The sequence below is a fragment of the Astatotilapia calliptera genome, chromosome 9, assembly GCF_900246225.1.
Source record: "Astatotilapia calliptera chromosome 9, fAstCal1.2, whole genome shotgun sequence".
Taxonomy (NCBI): Eukaryota; Metazoa; Chordata; class Actinopteri; order Cichliformes; family Cichlidae; genus Astatotilapia; species Astatotilapia calliptera.
The window spans coordinates 6,974,819-6,997,251 of NC_039310.1; the positions used below are offsets into that span (position 1 = coordinate 6,974,819).

The following is a 22,433-nucleotide window of genomic DNA, read 5'->3' on the forward strand; positions in this document are numbered from 1 at the left end:
TGGCTGCTGTCACTCTGCCAGGGGATAGCTATGGTGATACTCCCATTCTCACAGCCAGTGTCTGTGTGAGACGCCGCCCTGCAGTAGAAAAAGCTGCATTTGCAGTCTCCAAGGTTAAGCTTCTGCTCGTGGATATTTTATGACACAGCACAATTGATTCTATAGATCTGTGCCATCTGCTCATGTCTGATGCCTTGGTGATGATATCGTTTTGAAAACGTGATCTGCTGGAAGGATTGGACTCACGTGGTGGCACACACAGTAGCATTGTAGGTGAGTTGTTTTTTTTTTGTTTTTGTTTTTGCATTGTCTGTCTACAGTGCATTTTCATTTCCCACGTTATACTAAGAGCGAGTTGCTTGTTGCCCTGGTGGTACTACCCTGATCGTGGCAGCCTGGCTGACAGTTGTTTTGCTGCCCCCAGAGGAGCAGCTTTGGTGTAATACAGTATTTTCTGCCACCAAAGCTTCCCACACACCATCTCACCACCTTTGTCCATCTGCTCGATCAGACTTTCTCCATCTGGTATGAAATAAAGCAGAGTCAACCTCAGCAGGGTTACTGCTGTGTACGACATGTCATGTTTTCTGGTTCTGTATCCACCATTTAGGGACAACCAAACACAATCTTAGTGTACTGAACTTGTGGGCTATGTTGTCTCCAGGTTAACGACATCCATCAGTCTCCGAGGTACATTTTACTTGCATGCCTTTTTAGTCTAAACGAATTACAGTCCGGATCCAAAGTTTCCCATTTTTTGGAAAAATGGCAAATAATCATATTTAGCATGGTGGGAACTTAACAAGGTTCCAAGTAGAGCTTCAACATTCAACAAGAAGAAATGAGAGTGAGACAAAACATTTTTTTGAGCATGCCATATATTGGCAACAACACTTAAACTGAAACAGACTGTTTTAAAGCTGATCAAAAGTTTAGGACCAAGTCTCCAAAAAACCCTGTAAACCCCCCAAAACAGAAATCAAAGTTCCAAACATGAACTCAGTAATGAGTAGCTGCACCGTTATTGTTGATCACTTTAAAAATTTGTTGCGGCATGCTTGACGCAAGCATTTCCATGAGGTGTGGGAACATTTCTGCAAGTGGTGAAGACGGCCGCACGTAGGGGATCTACTGTCTACCATGTTTCAAGTGGTCTTAAACTTTTGATTGGGACTGCAAGCGGGCATAAAAAGCTAGGATTTTCAGCAAATAAAATGATTTTAATCTTCTTAAAATGAACTGTGACTGGATGTCCACGTTTGGAAACTACATCTTGAAATATGACAGTTCATCGTGCATATTCAAAGGCTGAAGTGGTTAACACAGAAAAGGGTGGAACAGCTTGCTATTTTAAGATAATATTAGCAATATTTATATAATAACAGCAGAAACCCTTCCTATGGGTAGTTTTTTACCAGGATGCAAGAGTTTTTAAAAATTTTTATTCTGTATTTAATGGCGACATGAAGAAAATTCCAGCTGTGATTCAAATTTTGTTAAGTTATCAATGGCAATGTACGCTGACATGGGAAACACAAACAGAGCATGCAATATCACATTCACAGGGGGATGATGAAGATGAAAATAAGAACAATTGGGATTTATTATGGATGTTTTTTAAAGATGTAAACGTTATTAATCGCTGTATGTGTGACGATGTTCGTGCAAAGTTTCATTGAGATTGGTCTGCCCGTTAAGGGGGAGAAGATACTGACCAATAGGTGATAGTGATCTAATAACTGTATTGGATATTGATTTGACTCTGAGATGAAAAATTGCCTCAGATATCACTGTTAAGTCTTGTCACATGAGACACATCAGCAGCAGCACATTGGCTGCTAGCAAGAGAGCTAATGTAGCAAAGTGACAGCAGCATGGACGTATTTAATTCCAGCTACACCAACAGCTTTTTGTCTGTTTATTTGTTTTAGTGTAAACTCTCTCCCCCTCCTGCATTCACTCACTTTCACTCTCAGTATGCTTGTTGTAACGCTTGTTTGGAAGCTTTTACTGCACTTGCATGTTGTCGCCAACTCCATTAATGGTATTTCACTTCGCCTGCCTCTTGTCAACTCCGCTCCACACACAACGTGTGCATGTGCAGTAAAAAAGGAGCAAAAAGAATAACAGAGGAGAAAAGGGGACACCATAAATAACAGCCTGTGACCCTCACATTAATACCAATTCAGTAAGTTTACTAAATTTAAAGTTGAGGCTGGACGACCTCAAAGATTATGGAACGATTCTCAGTCTCTTCCTCACAGTGGGAATTGCAGTTTGGGATCAAGGCTTTGTATAAACACAATTAGCATTATTGTGAATTGATTTATTCTTGTATCATGAAAGTTCATCTACCAGATGTAGGATGTGTCCTAACAGTTTGTTATAAAGATTGGGTGTTTATGCACCGGGCTTGTGTTAAATTATGAACGTGAGGGGAAAGTGATTCAGTGTACAGCCGCACATCTAAATCCTTTCCTGTCTTATTGGTGATGATCCGGTTCTCTCAGCAGGCTAGTTTTCCCAGCTTGTCTCTCAACATGCATTGTCACGATGACTTGATAATGATGTTGTTAGACACACGTGCACACACGCGCACGCTTGACAGATGTTCTCACATTTCATTGTTCAATGTGGGAACAGTGTAGAGTTTCACCTGATGAGGCAAAGAAACATAGCAGAGCTTAGCTGATAAAGTCATGCTTCATTGCCTACAGTCTCCATATTGAGTTTTGCTGGTTTGTCGAATGCTTTCTGTGCTAGTCGTTACATAACTGTATGTATCACAGGACTTTTAAGGAAATATACTCTGTGGTTAACCAAGAACAATTTTATAGTTTTTGTATAATATATGAAAGCTGAATTCCTGCCAGCTTTTATCTTGAAAGAAAAGTCAGGTTTTACCAGCTTTTCTCTTTTAAGATGGGGACTCTGTACAGCCTCCTATTTATTACTGAGCTTAGTGTAGGTCTCTGCTGCTTCATTTTAGGTCTGGGTCATCTGGAGGCCATGCTTCATTACTCTGAAAGGGATCATAGAGGGGGTGAGTGGACAAATGACTAACAGGAGGCAGAGGTGGAGGAAACTGCCTCCTGTTCCTCACGGTGATGGAGAAGAGTTTGGTGTGTTTTCTGACTTTTTAACCCCTGTTTTGCAAAGAAGCACTCTGGGTTTTAGTCAAAGCTGGTACATCCTACCTTTTCAAATGGATTCCCAGAAGCCATTAACACTGAATGGATGAGGCATTAGTCGCACATCTTTGAAAGCTCGTGTTTCAAATTTGTGCAGTTTTTGAGCAAATCCAGTAATTTTGGGAACTCCAGCAGACATGTTTTTATTGACTGTGCAGTTTTAAATGGACCAGGCCATTGCTTTCAGCCACAACACTGATTACTTCTGATTAAAATTTCACTTTGTAGCTCCTGCCTTCACTGGACAGCTAACTTATTGCAAACAGTGTATCTTTATCTGCTCCGAGAAACAATCGCCACCAAATGGCAGGAGTGCTGACCTGACATCCTTTAGTTTGTTCCTTGAATAGCTTCTGTGTGACACGCAGAGAGAGTAGAATTGAGGATTTGGCAGCTTTGAGGTTGCTCGGTGGTTTGGACTTTCCTTGGCAGTTAGAAACTATGTTGGACGCACGTAGGATGACTGTCACCCCGGCTGATTTAAACCTGTGTTTGTGTCACGGAGGGGGCAAGACCATAGCCAAACTGTGGAGGCTTATTGGAGGAAGTGGCTCCAGTGGGTGGCATGGTAACCCCCCCCCCCCCAGATAGGCAAAAAGTTGAGATAATAACAGCTTCTAGTTAAAACTGCTGTTGGTGTGTGGTTAAAACACATTTCTTCCTGTTTAAAGGAGTCTGTGAATAGTTTTTGTTTTGTGACTGTAAACCACTGATGTGGTTACATGGCTACACAACACATTCCTCTCGGATGTGTTTTGATTATTTTTTCTTGAATATCTTTGTTTACTTGCAGTGAAGCAGAGCTCTGGACACACAGCCGTGTGCTTTTCACTCTGGGGTCCAGTTTTTGACTGAGCTCTTGCTCCACCACCAGCTGGGTGCCATCTAGTAATGTTTGTTTTCCAACATAAGCAGCTTAGCCCTCAGATTATCAGTCGCTGCAAGTGATGTTTCGCAGCAAGGATTGCTTCAGCCATATACCTTCCGTTGTTATTCCCTTGGCGTGCCAGCTTCTATTCTTGCCTCCACCCTCATAGCACCTGTTATACTGTGAGAGGTGGACTTGGATCCTGCTCTGTTATCAGAGTAGATAAATAGTGACAACATAAAAAGATTAAAGACAGTTTTAGTAGTTTTTAAACATGTGGCAGGTGATCAACATTATGATGATAAATCACAAGATGAGATTAAGTGTTGTTTTTATTGTTGGTCAGTTTAGCGTATGCGTCCCAGTATGCTATAAAAGAATTAAATGCTTGCTCACAGTCTGCTAAGGATTTTCTCTTTGCATTGGGCCAGAATGTGCTATAATGCTGTGTCTTCAAGAGAATGACACCAGAGTCAGTAACCTGGAGTTATTGAACCAGCCCGAAATGGAAAATGATCCTGTTACAGTTGCATTTGAGTCTGCGAAGCTCAGGATATTTTTATATCAAGTCAAAAGGCAACATTTCCAAAAAGCCCACCTCTCTGGGGATTATTGAAATAAAAGCCCTATTTTTAGAGCGGACGTTCACTTACATGGCAGTTTTGTAATCTACGAGCAGGCAGATGTCTACCTGCTCAGACGGACTCTTAGTTTATGACTTCTAAGTGAATTATGGGAGTTAAGAGCTCATCACGCAAACCATCACTTAAGCGTTTATCTCTCCATCTCCTGAGCACGATGATGGTGGTATTTGTTACTGCAGTAGCATGACCTTACCAGCTCTAGCTCTGACCTGCATCAGCTGCAGTTTTAATCCATGCAGCTGTCTACTAAGGTCTTGGATTTTACTCAAGCTGTACGTCCTCAAAAATTACCAGGTTTTCAGACTTCTGACCAATTTCTTCTGTTTTTTGTTTGAGTGGTACAACTACAGAGACTGCACGCTGGAGTCTCTTTGCTTTTAAAATACAGTGAATGTCTTACATGTGGACATTGGTGTTGGGTGCCATGGATCAACAGTCAAATGTCTATTTATCTATACATCTCTGTATTTTTCTTGATTAATTAATTAATTTATTATTACAATTACAATATGTAAGATGCTACAAACACCATTACTAAAACAAACTCATAAATATAAAATCTATAAAAATGTTCATAGATCATTAACGCCATATTTGATACATACAGTTTTTTTGTGAGATTTTAGACTTCCACATCATCAGCGTGATTACACCTGGGGTTAACTTGAAATGCATGTCTGTGGACTGTGGGAGGAACCTGCAAGGACATACAAGCAACACACAGGAAGGTCTCGGCTGACCAGGAAGTTTGAAGCAGGAACCTTTTTGTCGCTAACGACAACGTTAGACACAATTTCTCCAATTATGTAAAGTGTTACATATAATATATACAGAAAAGTTTCCAATCCTCTGGTTTATGACAGAATTCCTATGAAACAGATGAAACACCCATCCAAGTAAGTGCAGCCTTACTGATGGACCTGTACGGCTGTAAATGTATCTGACTCATAGTTATCTTTGCTCTGAAGTTGTCTTGACATGGCTAGCTTTGTGCCTCGAATATTACCACAATGCTTGTTGATACTACAAGGGATTATTTATAGTGGCAGTGAGAGTTATTTTGGGCTAAAATGGGCCAAACAGCATTAGAGTGCAGCTAGGAGCGTGAGATACAGCTGGTGTCATTGGGATGAGTAAATGCTACACTTCTTTTTTTATTTTATTTATCTACCTTTATTTAGGTGATGTTCTTTTATATTCTCCTCATTGTTGCTCTTTCCTCTTGCTTTCTACATGTATTAATTATGCACGTGTTAATGGGCTCGCTTCCACTTTCCACTGCAGCTTTGGTAACTCATATGTTAAACACTCACAGTGGGTGGGCGTGTGTGTCAACATGCATGAAAAGTAGGCAGACCGTACTTTAACTTATCGGCCTGTCTGCAGGCCGCATTCCTGCTTTCTTATCGGCTTCATCCCATCCGTCTGTCAAACTCTCTCGTTCTCTCTCTTTCCTTTATTCTATCTGTATATCTCTCTCTCTCACCCCCTCCTCACCTACAGTGCACTCCAGGTAGAGCACTTCACTCCGGTAATATCTGGTGAGGATGTAGGCTACCCGGCAACACTGGCATTTGGAGGGACATAGAGATTAGAGAGGCTTATGGCTACCTGCTGTTCTCTCTCTGTCCCTCTCACTGTAGGTTTATTTTATTTGCTCATCTAATGAATGGAAATTGAAGTGTGTGTGTGTGTGTGTGTGTGTGTGTGTGTGTGTGTGTGTGTGTGTGTGTGTGTGTGTGTGTGTGTGTGTGTGTGTGTGAAGAAGAGTCATGCATTAGCATCTCCCTCACTATAAATAAACACAATTTCATTCAGGGACTTTGAGTCCTGTGGGGTTTAAGTGAAGTACTCAAATCAATGATATTATGTGATTAAGCAAAGTGTGTTTTACTCTCTGCACCACCACTCCCACTATATCCACCCTCCGCCTTTTTGTTCTCCATCTGATGTCTAGGATCAATGTAATTGGTTAATGACTGGTTCAACACGGTGTGTGTGTGTGTGTGTGTGTGTGTGTGTGTGTGTGTGTGTGTGTGTGTGAAGAAGAGTCATGCATTAGCATCTCCCTCACTATAAATAAACACAATTTCATTCAGGGACTTTGAGTCCTGTGGGGTTTAAGTGAAGTACTCAAATCAATGATATTATGTGATTAAGCAAAGTGTGTTTTACTCTCTGCACCACCACTCCCACTATATCCACCCTCCGCCTTTTTGTTCTCCATCTGATGTCTAGGATCAATGTAATTGGTTAATGACTGGTTCAACACGGTGTGTGTGTGTGTGTGTGTGTGTGTGTGAGAGAGAAAGTGGAATGTGTCAGTGGCAACTGATAGTCACTTTGGCCTCCTCTCCTTGTTGATGGGTCAGAGACAGACAAAGAGCTGCTATGTCTGCATGGGAACCAGAGGGGAGTGACAGGAGGAGAACAAAGAGGTGGAGGAGGAGGTGTTAAGGACAAGCAAGTAGCTGACTGTACACTGGAGCATTTGAAACAAATGTACTGTATATTTGTATTTTTAATGAGTCATTGTTTATAGGCTTTATGACATGGCAATTACTCTTTCTTCTGTTAGGAGTATACAAAATATGTTGAACATTTGAATATCATCAGAAAAGAGATTTAAAAAATACAATTAGACTGCACAAGACTTGGACTATATCTTTCAGGTTTTATGGTAAAAATAATTTTTTCTCCTGCTAAAAACTTTATAAGCATTAAGTAACACACTGTTCCTTTCAGCAAGGTTTAATTTATGCAGCATCAATTAACATTAACGGCCGCTTCAAGGGGCTTGTGATGTAAATGTCCTACAATATTAGTGAGAAAACCCCAACAAGCAGACACTCTCCTATAAGCAAACACGGGGGGAGAAAGAACTCATTTTAAACAGGAAGTGAACATGTTCAGCGAGATAATTTGATGCTATGAGGTCTTTAAGATAGAGCTGTAATCAAAGGGTGACATGTATTCATCGTGGGCATATGTGAAATAATCTGTGAAATAATGACATCTGATCTAGATAAGAACCTTCAGGAGCCTAATATCTGCTTGAAATGACCATTTATCTGCTTTCTTTATATGCCTCTTTTGGCAGATCAGGGTTGAATTAAGTGTTCAATGAAAAAAGCTCAGATAATGTGTACAACTGGCAACTTGCTCAAGTCTTGCAAAATGATTGCACTACAATACTCTTAATCAATTCCTTTTTTTTCTTCTCAAAATCCATTGTAATCTGATTTGTTAATAAGAATTATAATTTTCTGTCTTTGTGTGCCACCTTAACTAAATGAGCATCAAGAACAAAACTGCCTCCTCTGTGGAGGAATAATGGGGCCCTGCCTGGCAGGCAGTGGATGAGATTACCGATCCCTGTATTTACTGGCACACTGAGGCACATCTTGAGGTCATGATGGGGACACTCACACACAAAAAAAATACACAAACTGAAGCAACAATGTGAATGTAAGCTGTCAGCTATTCTCCAAAGTAGTTTTTGCTCCTGGTGGCTGAGCAGTGAAAATATTTAGTGAGCTGATTGCACCATCTAGTGGTTATTTGTTGTTATTACGTTTTGAAAAGACTACACTGTATTGCGTTTACTAAGCACTTTATCTGGACCTTTTTGTTACATTGTGTATGACAGAAGGAAATATAGTTTGATTGATACGTTTCTATAGTATACTTAAAAGCATGTTTAGCCAAACAGAAGCAAGGCTGTATGTAAAATCAAAGTCAAATAAAAGTTTCCAGTTTCGGAGAAGACCAAGATAAGACTTGTTTTTTTTTGTGCCAGGGTCAAACTGGTTAACACCCTTTCTGTCCCTTTACTATTGAGTTGTAGTGTAAATTAAAAGTGGGTGGAGCGCAGTCAACCCTTAGGCAGGAGGAACTCGAATTTCAGGTCTTTCCAGGTGAGCTGACACACCTGGCGGGTGGGTATCATCCTGTATGGGAGGCTCTAGTGTTTTTGTGCACGTCTGAGTATCTGCTGCTGCGTAGAAAGCTGTTTCTGTTGAACGAAGAAGGTGATCTGGTAAGTCCCTGCAGAGCTTTTGGCCATTTCTTCTTGATTTGTTATCTTGTGTAGAACATCTTTGTCATCGGATTTTGGCTGGTTGGCTTACTGAACCTGTTTTTGCCCTGCACATGTATTCAATCATGTGCTCATGAAGGTTTCTGTGGTCAAATGATTTTTGTGTAGACAAAGTGACTTTGCTTGTTCTTTTTTCACTTTCTATCAGTATTTGTACAGTTCATACTGATTGATACGATTACACTGTTACTATGAGCTTTTATTACATGGGAAGTGTTACAGTTTGGAGTGCTGCTGCAAAACATTTAGTGTAGTTTTTCTATAGGAAACATTGAATACAGTAGAGAGTTGTATATTGATTTTCTTGGCGTGTGTGTGTGTGTGTGTTCATGTGTGTACATATACATAAGCAGAAGTATTTTATGTGGAACAACTGGACAGTCATGAGGAACACATGGCTGAGTGCTGATTCTGTCTGAGCTGTCAGAAAAATCCCACCTGAGCCCGAGAGATGAGAGCTCACTTTTCACATTTTCCTGTTAACTGCTTACAAGGACGCTGCCCTTGATATGAACTCTTCTACATCTTGGTTTACACCGATATTCCACATTTGCTAACCCAATCCTAACCTAATTTACATATGTATGCATGGACTTCTTCCTATTGCTCATTGCATTGTTATTACTGCTCCCCTCCTCCTTCATAGCAGTCAGTCATTGCAGGAACACAAACCATGCCAGGTACCGCCAAGTCTTATTTTAAGCAGCCCCGATCCCTCATAAAGCTAACGGCTATTAAGCAGAAGACGCATGGCACACTCCAGAAAACTCAACCCTGTCCCGCCAACGCCACGCGCCTCATGCTTAATAGGAATGGACGTGGTGACACTTTGGCAGGGCCACAGCGAGGCAGGAGAAAGACATTATTCAACAATGTGTTTTTCCACAGAAGAACCAGAAAACGGCAGAGGGCTGCCATCAGAAGGATTTCTCAATTTCTTTCTTTCCATTTCAGAATGTCATGTGGATAAAAATTCCCAAAGACCACGCTTTAATACACTGCAATTATGCACAGCTCATTGAAATGGAGTTCCACTGTGTGTAAATGAATGTTCGCCTTTACCACAGCTGGTTAAGCTGCAATTATGCTCTTACAAGTGTGTCATGTATGCTTGTGTGCATCGCCTGTAACTCTATCTACTTCTGTCTGTCTGACTTTGCACATTGTGGTTCCTTCAAGTCAGTATGATTTAGAGTAGCTGAAATACAAATTGATTTCTTTCTTCACAGTCGCCCCGATACCAACACCCCAAACCGAAGCTTACCAATGGGGCTTCAAGTTAAAAAAACACAGTTTTCCATAAAAAGCACAGCTTTATTCCTCGTTTTAAACCCACGAGCTTGTAAATCTCTCATCTTCAGTGTCTGTAGCAGAACCTCCCTCTTTTTAAACATCATCACAGGACTAATGTTTGGAAACCTCTTTTTGTGGACTTGAAGATTGTGTGCTGTCTGCTATCATAACTGACCTTTATGGGAACACACAAGAGCAAGCAAAAACAACATAGTGTACCCTTCAGCATGCAGCTGTTGATTACTGTCTGCAAATTTAATACCTCAGCAAGTCTGTGGCCTTGGATGCTGCAGGAACTATGCAGTGGATTTAGATGATAGTTGGAGGTAAAGGGTTAGGGAATCACCAGTGATTACACAGACCTCAAACTGTTTTATCCTTTTAATATATATTTGGTACTGACTAAAACATCTAGTAGGATTGAGTGTCTAAGAAGTGTCGAATCTGAAAGCTAACATTAAATATTTTCATCAAATTTGTGATCACTGCAGTGATTGCTTTTATTTAAATGTCACAAGATGAATTTCTTCAATCTAGCTGACAGAACGGTGTTGGTAAAAGGAGCATGTGTTGCACAGGCTGCTGAATAGATTTTCTGTCATATAAGGACCAGTGTAGATAAACCCTGAAGCCTGATCAGCAGACACTGGAGCTGCTGGATAACTTTGGAGCTAACTGCTCCTTTGAGCTGTAACCAGAGCAGGTGTGACAGGGCTGGTTTTGGATGGTCATCAGTTACGCAGTGGAGACGAGTGTCATTCATGGTGGCCCAGTAAAATCCAGTGCCAGGAGCTGGCCTTGCTGTTACTGGATGTGGGAAGAACAGGACAGACAGAAAATCCAACATCCCAGTGGGTGCCTGGGGAGGATTCAGTGGCGCTGACCTTCGTTGGCAAAGTTGACCTCTCTTGTGTCCTGTCGTTGCTCTTCCTGTCAGGCCCAGATGGAGACAGCATTTCTCCCAGTTGAACCCTGAGAAAGCATTCAGAGGATGACACGTTTTTCTCCTGTTTCTTTACCTGATGAAGTTCTTGATGTCTTTTGGCCATTTGCTTTGAGCAGTGATCTTCCAATGTCCCGTCTGCTCAAGAAAGAGGAGAGGAAGCTAAAGATTAAATAACAAAACTGTCTTCAAGTTTTAAACTTGAAACAGACTTTACATTTCTTGATAGGCAGTGAGAAGTTTCAGGCACTCGAGTGTTTTTCTCTGTAAGTCATTCACCTCCTGACTGTTTCTTTCTCTAACTTCATCAGCATCCAGCTGAGATTCAGATTGTTCCACCGATTCTCCCCGCAGGCCCAGCAGAAAGGATTGTTTTTGAAAAGAGAAGAAGAAAAACAGTCTGTGCACATTTCCATCACCCAGATGTGTTTTCGTACATGCAGACAAGATCTTCTGACTTACACACATACAGGTGGTTTGTTGAGGAAAAGTCCTTCAGGTTGCACCCCAGCTGGGGTTTTTAGGGTGAACACTCCCTGCAGTTGCAACAGTTCCCACTAGATGGTGGGAGAACCATTTGGAGATGTCAGGCTTTACATGGATACATGGAGGAACAGCTCATTGCAACTAAGCAGAGCTTGACCTTTATCAACATGGCAAGGTGTCACTTTACTCCTCCCATGACCATCAGATTTTCTTGTGGTCTGAACAGACACTAACAGTTGAGAATGTGGTCATTCCCCTTCACATGCAACAAAAAATGAAGAAAAAGATGGTGCAGCATGCCTTAAGACTTTTCATGTTTGTTTCTATTTTGCTGCGTAGGCTCAAACTCTACATGTGTTTGTACAGAGCTGGAGGTTTTCTTCCTGTTAAAGATTGTAGTTCCCACTGATGCTAAATGTTTTCTAATACGGCGTTGTCTGATTGTCGGGGTTTTCTCTCTATTATTGTAGGGTATTTAGCTTACAGTAAGCGCCTTGATGTGACTGTTGCTGTGATACAGTCTTATATACATAAAATTTATTAAAGGTTGTGGTAAAGTAGCTGAAACTCCAACCCATGCAGAGGATGAACAGAAGGAGAGAAAAAAGGATTAGTTTGAGCTCTGGATAATGGAAAACTATTTCAATAGAATCCAAGAATAAAGACATGGAGTTGGAAATGAGCAGAATACGTGTGTGTTGTCCACACTGATGCACATTAGCTGCTTGGTTTCCTTATGTTGTGATTCAGGGGGATATATAAGCTTAAAAGTAGCAGCAGAAAAAGTAATGCGTTGTAAACACCAGAAGTAAATTGTGAACACACTGTCAACGCACATGCACTGGCTCACCTACAGAGACAAATATATGTTTTATAATATATATATTTATATCCATGGTTACAGATGCCAGTGTAATCCCTAAACACATACTCAGACATATACATCTATTCTGCCACAAGTAGGCTCAAAATTCTTGTTCTCTTGCAGGGCTCTATGGCATAAAGCCCATCCTCAGATTCAGCTGGAGATTGCTTCCGAGGAGCTCCTGACGCCATTTTCCACAGTCTGAGGAGAACCAGGAAGTAGCCGGCAGGAGGCATGCCTGCCCTGGCCACCGGAACCGGCCATGAGCCAGGTAACGGACCCTCAGGCAAGGAACACAATCAGCAACACTACTAATATGTGTCTTATAGAAGAATTTGCTAAAGGACTTATTTGATTCATGCTATTATGTGGCTCCACAGCATACAAATAGAAGAGTATGAATGCAAGTCTGACCTCAGCTGAAAAATGAATACATCTTTATTTAAATGTCAGTATAGCCTGTTGGTGCGCCCACCACTTCAAGGGGAGCCCAAATTTAATTTCAGTGTAGAAAAGAATTACTATTCGTGTGCCTCAGGGTACTTTTTCTTCACTCGAGTGGACCATGTAAAACTGCGGTTGGAAAATAAACCAAAGTCTATTTTCGCTCCATTTTGTGCCCAGCTCAATGAAAAGCATACTGCTGTGAATTTACAGTTTAACAACATAGAGCAAAACGATGTTAAAATACATACACCGTGCTCTCGCCTTCCAGTTGTGAGGAGTGCGTGTGTGTGATGTCAGAACGAGGAACATGTCAGACTTGTCATCACAGAGACAGCTGGCAGAAATCACCACCTCTCCCCTCAGGAACGCTTTCCTCCTCTCAGACCGGCTTAATGGGCAGCTACATCACTGTGCACGCACACACAGAGGTCTTGACAAGCTCCGAACAGCATGAGGACAAAAGGAGGAGAGACATTAAGTCTTACGCTGATGGATAAAGAGCGTGTGTTTTTCTGTGTCCAGACTTTTAACAGAGTAAAGAGCACCAGGGTGGCTGTAGCTCAGGTGATAGATCAGGTCAGCTACTCATTGGAAGGTTGGTGGTTCGATCCCTGGCTCCCCCTAGTCTGCATGCCAAAAATCCTTGAGTAAGATTCTAACCCCCGGTTGCTCTCCAATACATCCGTCGCAGCGTGAATGTGTGTGAATGTTTGCTAAACATCCCTGAAGTATAGAAGAATGAATGGGGGGGAATGTGGCATGTTGTGCTTTGAGTGCTCTGGGAGAGTAGAAAAGCGCTATATAAGAATCAGTCCATTTACTAGTAACCAAAGGTCCTGTTGTTCTGGAAATTTGTAGAGGCAAAGTAGAAAGCCGTGAAGTTGTGTGTGCAGGTGAAACCTAATGAGCATTATGGATGAATGTTGTGTTACAGGTTGGGAGAAGTCATAAATGCTTGTGGTTAGCCTGGCATAGGGAGTGACCGACGTTCGCACAGATTACTGGTAGTATTACTCCTGGTATCCTAAGAAAGCTGTTGATTTAGGAGCCAAAGTTCTGTGAGAATGATGGAAAAAAGAATTCATAGTTTTCAAGAAAAAAAGCAACCATTTAATTGATAAATACATTTTTAGATCAGCTGTGACTTAAAACTACAGCTTCAAAATGTAATAAGGAAATAACATCTTAAAAAATATGATGACTCCTGGTGCACCACTGTTGTTTAATCTGTTTCAATACAATCTGTACTTCCAGCTGGAAGACATATGATAGATAATATTTTATTGAATTTCCTTTCTGCAATGTAGTTTTATATTTGCCATGCCCTGGTTTTAAAGGTTGCTCTGCTACCACAAATAAGCCACAAAAATGATGATGATGAAACTCTGCAGAATCGTGTGACGAGTGAGAGGCCAAGCACGAGAGAGAAGAAATGAGAAACTGAGATAAACTAAAGTGAACGGCAGTTATGGCATGGGGAGAAAGGTTTGTGCTATGCTGAGGTTTGTTGCACCCATAGCAAGGTATTACGCGATCACACCTTCCTACCACACGAAGAATGAACAACATCCATCCATCCATCAATCACCCTGTATCGTAGTTAAGCAGCAGCAGCCTGAGCAGAGAAGCCCAGACTTCCCTCACCCTGGCTGCCTTATCTTTAGTCAGAGAAAGGAGGCTCTTCTAGGGGACACCAAGACTTCAACAGAGCCAATCAACAGATATAATCTCTCCAGCAAGTCATTGGTCTGCTCTGGGGTTACCCCATGGTAGGACATGCCCAAAATACAGTGGGGCAAAAAAGTATTTAGTCAGCCACCGATTGTGCAAGTTCCCCCACTTAAAATGATGACAGAGGTCAGTAATTTGCACCAGAGGTACACTTCAACTGTGAGAGACAGAATGTGAAAAAAAAATCCATGAATTCACATGGTAGGATTTGTAAAGAATTTATTCGTAAATTAGGGTGGAAAATAAGTATTTGGTCACCTCAAACAAGGAAAATCTCTGGCTCTCACAGACCTGTAATGTCTTCTGTAAGAAGCTTTTCTGTCCCCCACTCGTTACCTGTATGAATGGCACCTGTTTGAACTCATCATCTGTATAAAAGACACCTGTCCACAGCCTCAAACAGTCAGACTCCAAACTCCGCCATGGCCAAGACCAAAGAGCTTTCGAAGGACACCAGGAAAAGTATTGTAGACCTGCACCAGACTGGGAAGAGTGAATCTACAATAGGCAAGCAGCTTGGTGTGAAAAAATCAACTGTGGGAGCAATCATCAGAAAATGGAAGACATACAAGACCACTGATAATCTCCCTCGATCTGGGGCTCCACGCAAGATCTCATCCCGTGGGGTCAAAATGATCATGAGAACGGTGAGCAAAGATCCCAGAACCACACGGGGGGACCTGGTGAATGACCTGCAGAGAGCTGGGACCAAAGTAACAAAGGTCACCATCAGTAACACACTACAACGGCAGGGAATCAAATCCCACAGTGCCAGACGTGTCCCGCTGCTGAAGCCAGTGCATGTCCAGGCCCGTCTGAAGTTTGCCAGAGAGCACATGGATGATACAGCAGAGGATTGGGAGAATGTCATGTGGTCAGATGAAACCAAAGTAGAACTTTTTGGTATAAACTCAACTCGTCGTGTTTGGAGGAAGAAGAATACTGAGTTGCATCCCAAGAACACCATACCTACTGTGAAGCATGGGGGTGGAAACATCATGCTATGGGGCTGTTTTTCTGCCAAGGGGACAGGACGACTGATCCGTGTTAAGGACAGAATGAATGGGGCCATGTATCGTGAGATTTTGAGCCAAAACCTCCTTCCATCAGTGAGAACTTTGAAGATGAAACGAGGCTGGGTCTTCCAACATGACAATGATCCAAAACACACCGCCCGGGCAACAAAGGAGTGGCTCCGTAAGAAGCATTTGAAAGTCCTGTTGAAAGTCCTGGAGTGGCCTAGCCAGTCTCCAGACCTCAACCCCATAGAAAATCTGTGGCGGGAGTTGAAAGTCCGTGTTGCTCGGCGACAGCCCCAAAACGTCACTGCTCTCGAGAAGATCTGCATGGAGGAATGGGCCAAAATACCAGCTACTGTGTGTGCAAACCTGGTAAAGGCCTATAGTAAACGTTTGACCTCTGTTATTGCCAACAAAGGTTATGTTACAAAGTATTAGATTATTCTGTTACTATATGTTACCTTATATATGTAATCAAAGTAGTTGAATTATAATACTGCTGTAGATCATATTATACCCTTTAATATAGAGGGTGTGATCTGTATGTAGTTTAGTTCTCATTATACTTTTGAGTTAACAGAACATATTCACATATTAGTTCATTAGATAAATGTGCATCACTCTGTATCCTTGATCTGCTGGGAATGTGTTACACTGTTTTCTTGACATGCTCTATTGTTGAATCATAAAAAGAAGGTTGTAAGCAGGAGACTTGGTGTCTAAGACAGGGGAGATAGACCACATTCCATACCCCCACCTTTCAGAAGAGCAGAAAGACAGGGAGCCGAGGTCATAACTTAGGCGCCGTAAGAGAGAAAGAATGTAATGTTTAGGCTTTTACGACTAGGTGGGGGCCACCAGAGACTATAAGAAGCTGAATAACCCGTCACCATTTTGAGACTGCTGTGACCCACTTCAGGCAGGTCTCCCCATCATGATGGTCCTTATGCTCTTAAGTGTTGAATTGTATGGAAATAAATGATTGTTGATTGAGCATAAATACACCGAGTATTGTCCTTCCTTCAGCCCAAAGATTCAAAGAATTGGGAAATTTCAACAAAAGTATTGAGTTGTATTTTTGTTATTGACCAAATACTTATTTTCCACCCTGATTTACGAATAAATTCTTTACAAATCCTACCATGTGGATTCATGGATTTTTTTTTCACATTCTGTCTCTCACAGTTGAAGTGTACCTCTGGTGCAAATTACTGACCTCTGTCATCATTTTAGGTGGGGGAACTTGCACAATCGGTGGCTGACTAAGTACTTTTTTGCCCCACTGTACTTCATCTAGCAGGCATCCAGATGGCATCCTAGTCAGATCCCTTATTTATCTGACTCCTTTAAATGCGGAGCAGCAGCTGCTCTACTCCGAGCTCCTCATCCTGTCTCTAAGGGACAGCCCAGCCATCCTGGATGGGAATTGATCAGAATTTATTGATTCTGATTCCATTATCAATATCAGCTGTTGTCACCATTGTTAAGTAGGATCTCAAAGACATTACATTTGTTCAAATTAATTACAGACTGTATGCTCAAAGGTTTGTGCTCGTCTGTTTGTAATCTGTTGAAGTTCAGGGTCTGGGGTTGCCATTCACTCAGCTTTAACATCACTTTAGGTTCTTGGCTAGCTTAGCATTAGCATGTTGTCTATGCAGATTCTTGCAAAGAGCCAAAGTTGTGTTAAGAGCATAGTACAGTTGTTTCTGTCCTGGATATCATTTGCACTTTAACACCCGCTGATTGTAGAGCAAGTGCAAGTGGATAAGTGGAATCGATAGGCAAACACATTAACAGTTCCAAGGACTTGGACTACTGGGAACTGTTTCTCTACAAGAACTTGTTATTGATTCCCATCCTTAATTAGAATGAAACTCATTTTTCTGCCAAATCTATCTTTAAAAGTGAAAGCCCAAAGAGGAACCAACATTTAAAATGAAAGAGGTAGGAACTGAAAAAAAAGGAGAGAATAAACTCAGACAATAACACATAGACAAAGAGGACATAGAGTAAAGGAAGTTACATTCAACAACACAAAGGCTTATACAAACAAGCACTTCCATAGATTTATTCAGAGGTAAGAGAAATGAATCTAAGCTAAACTTCAGGAGGAAATAAAGAATATGGTACTTACACTGTGACACCTGACTTTAAAAGAATCATGAGAAGAAAACAGACAATATGGTAGGGATGGTGTCACACACATTAAATTACTAATGTGTGTTTTTTAAAGGGAGTTCCTGACTTGATGAGTGGGAAAAAATGACATTTTCCATACCTATGATTTGTTGCCAAAAAGCCACGCCATTGTTTATATAATAATTCATATAAATTTAATAACTTGAAAAATGTTAACCTCTAAAAACTGTAAGTATGTCTGTAAACTTCAATTTGTAGATACATTTCATCAAAATGTTTGTGTTTTGATGTGTATTTTCCTGAATTTGTATGCAGCACACATCCCCACATAGCAAAATTTGTAAGGCCCGGATCTGGCCCACACATTGTGCTTACACGTGGCACACATACCACAAAGAATGACGGCCCTTTGGTGGCCCAGATCAGGTTACCAGAGGTGGCCCACACATGGGCCAGCACAGGGCCAGTTGCAGACACACTGCTGGCCCTGTGCTGGCCCAGAACAGTTTCACCTCTGGCCCCAGATATCAGCCTAATGTGTACCTTAATCAAGCCATGTAATAACAACATGTGCTGGAACATAATAGAACAAAAGTAACATGACGAAACTGTGTTCAGACAGTGAATGGACTGATTCTTAACTCAGTGCTTCCTAACTACATTCGTACACATTCACACTCTTGACATGCAGACTGGAGGAGCCAGGGATCGAATCACTAAGCTTCCGATCAGTAGATGACCTGCTCTACCTCCTGAACTACAGCCACCCAGTGGTAAACATGAGTAAACTGTCACTAGGTTTTGGATAAAGTGTACACTCATAAACCTGTCAAACCTGCATTTGAAACGTTGGCTACCATAGCAGTATAGTATTGCAACATGGCATTTGGGTCTTCTAACTAAAATAGGAAAATAGGAACATAAATAGTGCCATCATTGCCAGACCTGGCCCACATCTGGTTGACATACACCCTGCCATGACACCAGTCAGTCAGAAGTGCCAGCTTGATCCCAGATCCAGGCCAGACCTATTTTCTATGAGCCTGGGCCACATACACCAAACCACATCGGGCCAAATGTGGCATGCCATCACATAAACAGTGCCATCTATGCCAGGCCTGGCCCATATCTGGATGACATATCACTTACCATGCCGGAAGTCAGCCAGCAGTGCCGGCTTGACACCAGATCCGGGCCAGACCTGTCTGCTATTTGGGCCCTTGTATGTCATCTGACAGTTCTAGCTTATTAAACTGGCAGGTCATAGTGACAAATAATGGGGTTTTGAGATTTTCCATCCAAATCCATCAGTCTGCAACTTCTGCTGTCACCCTGTTCCCACATTTATACTCAAAACATGTCAAATCTGTCAGCAAAACACCAAACACATGCCTGACAAAAATTCACGCTCCTCAGTGTGATTGCAGTTATCCATCAGTACATCCTCTTCTGTAATTTCTTTTATCAAAGTTCACTGAAAACCGTTTTTTTCAGCAAGTTTGGCAAAAAAAAATTCAAATAAGCATCTTTTACTATCAAGTCTACTGCTTTGTCAGTAAAGCTGTTGCTTGAGGCTGTCTTTCCTCCTCTCTCAACTGGAGAACAGGAAGGTAAATCAAGCCTCAAGTGGATTAGTGAACATGACTCTCAGACATGTTCACAAGGCAGTGTTTGAAATATGTTGTCACAACACTATTCCCCCAGCAGTCTGGCAAACCTCGTAAATCCCCCCATATATTGAGGGGGGTCCATAATTCACCGAGCACCTGGGAGAAAGACAAAACCCAGCGTTCATTTCCTCTATTCAAACGAGTTTGTTTTCATCAGTTCGTATTTTGTAAGAAGATCAGTATAGTGTGGGAAGTGGGCTCCCTTAGCAGCCCTTTCTACACCCATCACCTCATCCCATGTCTCTTTAAATCCTTTAGTTGAATATATTATGTGAGATGTTCTGTAGAGAGTTCCAAGTTGTAAATGATTGAGAGGGCCAGCTGCCCTCAGTCGGCTTTTGTTAGCTACAAAGCAAACTTTCTGGTGATGAGGACACCAGAACCTGCATCTGGCCTGCATCATTATGTGTAAAAGTTCTCTTGGTCTCTCTTCCCCCCTTTTTTTTTCTCCAGAGAAACGGTGAGGTATGAGGCGCTAACACTGCACAGGAATCATGTCAGGGTTTAGAGAAAAGGACAGGATATCATACTGATGTATCCTGGTGCCCAACAGCAGCAGACGGAGAGCATGACATAAGCTCTCCCACAAAACGTCCAGAGCTGCCAGTACACACTGACTCTAACCTGGTCAGAACCCAGTTCAGTCAGTCGCTCGTCCAGCAGTCAACGTCAACCATCAATCAGTCCTTTTCAGCTCTGACTTACTCTGCTTCTGTCTGTGGTGATTTTTTGCTCTCTCCTTTCTCTCTGTTGCCCTGTGCTCTGATGAAAGACACTCAGAGAGGTAGCCAAGCTACTTGTCTTTGTTTTGACGTTTCAGTGGCTCTGCTGTGGATATGTTTAGAACTTCTTCACGTGATCAGTGTTAGTTCAAAGGCTTTAAAGCACCGTGTGGTTGTGTTTGTGGAGTTTGAAACTGGGGGGCCTTTTCTGGAGAATTAGTGAAGGGGTCTTTGATGCAGCTTGACTGCATTCAGTATGAGCCTGACCTTTAATGCATCACCTAGTTTGGTGGATCACAGCCAGGCTGAGGACCAGAAGTGAGCAGCAAACAAGTATCTGCTACCACTCTCCATCAGCTGTGCTCCAAGACTGTGTTGTGTTTGGATGTAACCCCACTCACTCACTGGTTTTGTGCTCTCTCCGTCTTGAGTGCTTCACCTCCCCCCTGCTTAATCTTGAAACCATCAGCTCCCCAGTCTGGTTCTCTTTAAATTGAATTTGAAATCTTCATTCTTTTTATAAGCTGGGTGAGTAAAACCCTGAAAGGCCTTGTGGATTTCAGCATCCGCTGTTCTGAGAGGATTCAGATTTATTCCCTGTTTTTTTTCAGTTGTTTCTAATCATGGACAGAAGCGTCCCTCAAACAACAGGAAGGGCTGGAACAAAAGCAAGAAGTAAAGGCGGGGGAAGGGAAATAGTTTATTGCCTTTACGTTTCCTCTTCTTTCCAGTGGCAAGAAAGGGAGGGATATCATCGTCTGTTGTGTCGCTCGTAGAAGTTTGAACCATACATTTTTGTTTCTGTTTTTTTTAATGCGTAATAGAATCAGCATGGAAGGAAAAGGAAGAGCATCCACAGATTATAATTAGAGCTGTAGTCTGTGTAAGTATGTACTCCTTCCTAAAGGCACTAGTACAGGACTTTGTGTGTTTTGTTTTTACGTGTGCATCTGCTTTCTGCCTGACTCTGGGTGTGTTGGGTGTATATGTATTCATGCACACATACAGCACTTGTGTCTTTTGCTGTGCATGCAACAACTCACACCTCCCACTACCACACTGACCCCTCCTGCTTCCTCTTTCCTTCTGCAGGTCTGTATGAGCTGCTGGCGGCCCTGCCATCCCAGCTGCAGCCTCATGTCAACTGCTCTGAGGACAACACCTTCCTTCAGGATATGTTTGGAGAGAGAAGTCTCCACTCACTTGTTAAGGTACAACAAACAAATAGAGTTATAGGAATTTCGCCTACATATTTTTCAGAAAATCACGTGTTGTTTAACTCATATATGCACGCACTGATAACTCTTAAATACACTTAAAACACTTAAGTAATTTCATTTAAGTGCTATACATATGAATACCTCAGTTTAACCAAGCCTAGCTTTAATTGCACATGTAGATTGTGTACAAAGTTTATTGTCAAGAAGGCAGACAACTAAATTAGTCACATAAAAAGTCTTGAAAAGAGGAGCCCCCGGCCTCCAAAGCAATTATTATTCATGAATTACAGTCCTATTGCACCATCTACCTGCCCAGATCTTCTAATTCCTTCCTCTACCAGCAGGAAGGGGCCTGTGGTTTGGTTACTGCCTGTTAAACTAGATAGCTGCAGAGATTGGGGAGAAGGTTTGTCTGAAATCTTTCTCTGATTTTTGTTGTTAAATAGAGAACAATTTTCCCCCCTAAACATGGGGTAGTTTCCTGCAAATCGGCTTTCCATTCTTTATTATTCAGTAAATAAATGTAATAGCTGCTCGACTGCTGTGTCTGACTGATTAACTGAGCCATCCTAGTGAGCCAAATGGACAGACGGGCAGACTTTAAAACGCACACAAGTACTAAACAACCATCTCGTCTTACTCAGAAACCAGATGCAGCATTCAGGCTAACATCATGGACACACCATTAATAAAACCTTAATTATCCTCTTCCTAAAGCTCGGCCACCAAATCTCCACAGTCCACCTTTATTTGGGATTTGTGTAAGGTTGTAGAGGGGATACGAAAGAATGGCTAAACAGCAGAGAGAAAACACACACATCAAGTTAATCTGACAGGCTTCCCAACCCAGGTCGCTCACTGGTTGTAATTGCCTCACCTGGGTAATTACAACCAGTTGTTGGTCACTCTGTCTGGAAGGAGAGAGACGGTCCAGAGGAGGAGGTGTCACAGATGGAGAGAGAAACAAGAAAGAAGTAGAGAATTCAGAGTAACATGAAGACTTAAACCAGACATATGCTCTTTCTGTCTCTCTCACCTGTACTCACCAGATGGTCGGGACGTCTCACATCCATCCTAATCCGATTATGTTACA

The 22,433-nt window shown here is 41.9% G+C and overlaps 1 protein-coding gene across 9 annotated transcripts in view; it reads left to right on the forward strand.

Annotated features, from left to right (window-relative positions):
- The window catches only part of mpp7a (MAGUK p55 scaffold protein 7a), a 63,627-nt gene that overhangs the window by 17,459 nt on the left and 23,735 nt on the right, over positions 1–22,433 (forward strand). For 5 of the 9 annotated variants that reach the window (XM_026179132.1, XM_026179134.1, XM_026179135.1 and 2 more), the window contains exons 2-3: positions 12,513–12,675; positions 21,213–21,331. In XM_026179132.1, coding sequence (XP_026034917.1) covers positions 12,624–12,675; positions 21,213–21,331 — 171 coding nt within the window. In that variant the 5' untranslated portion in view covers positions 12,513–12,623. Of the gene's footprint in view, positions 1–12,512; positions 12,676–20,851; positions 21,004–21,212; positions 21,332–22,433 lie in introns of those variants that run through there. The other 4 variants (XM_026179133.1, XM_026179136.1, XM_026179139.1 and 1 more) reach the window with 2 other exon arrangements.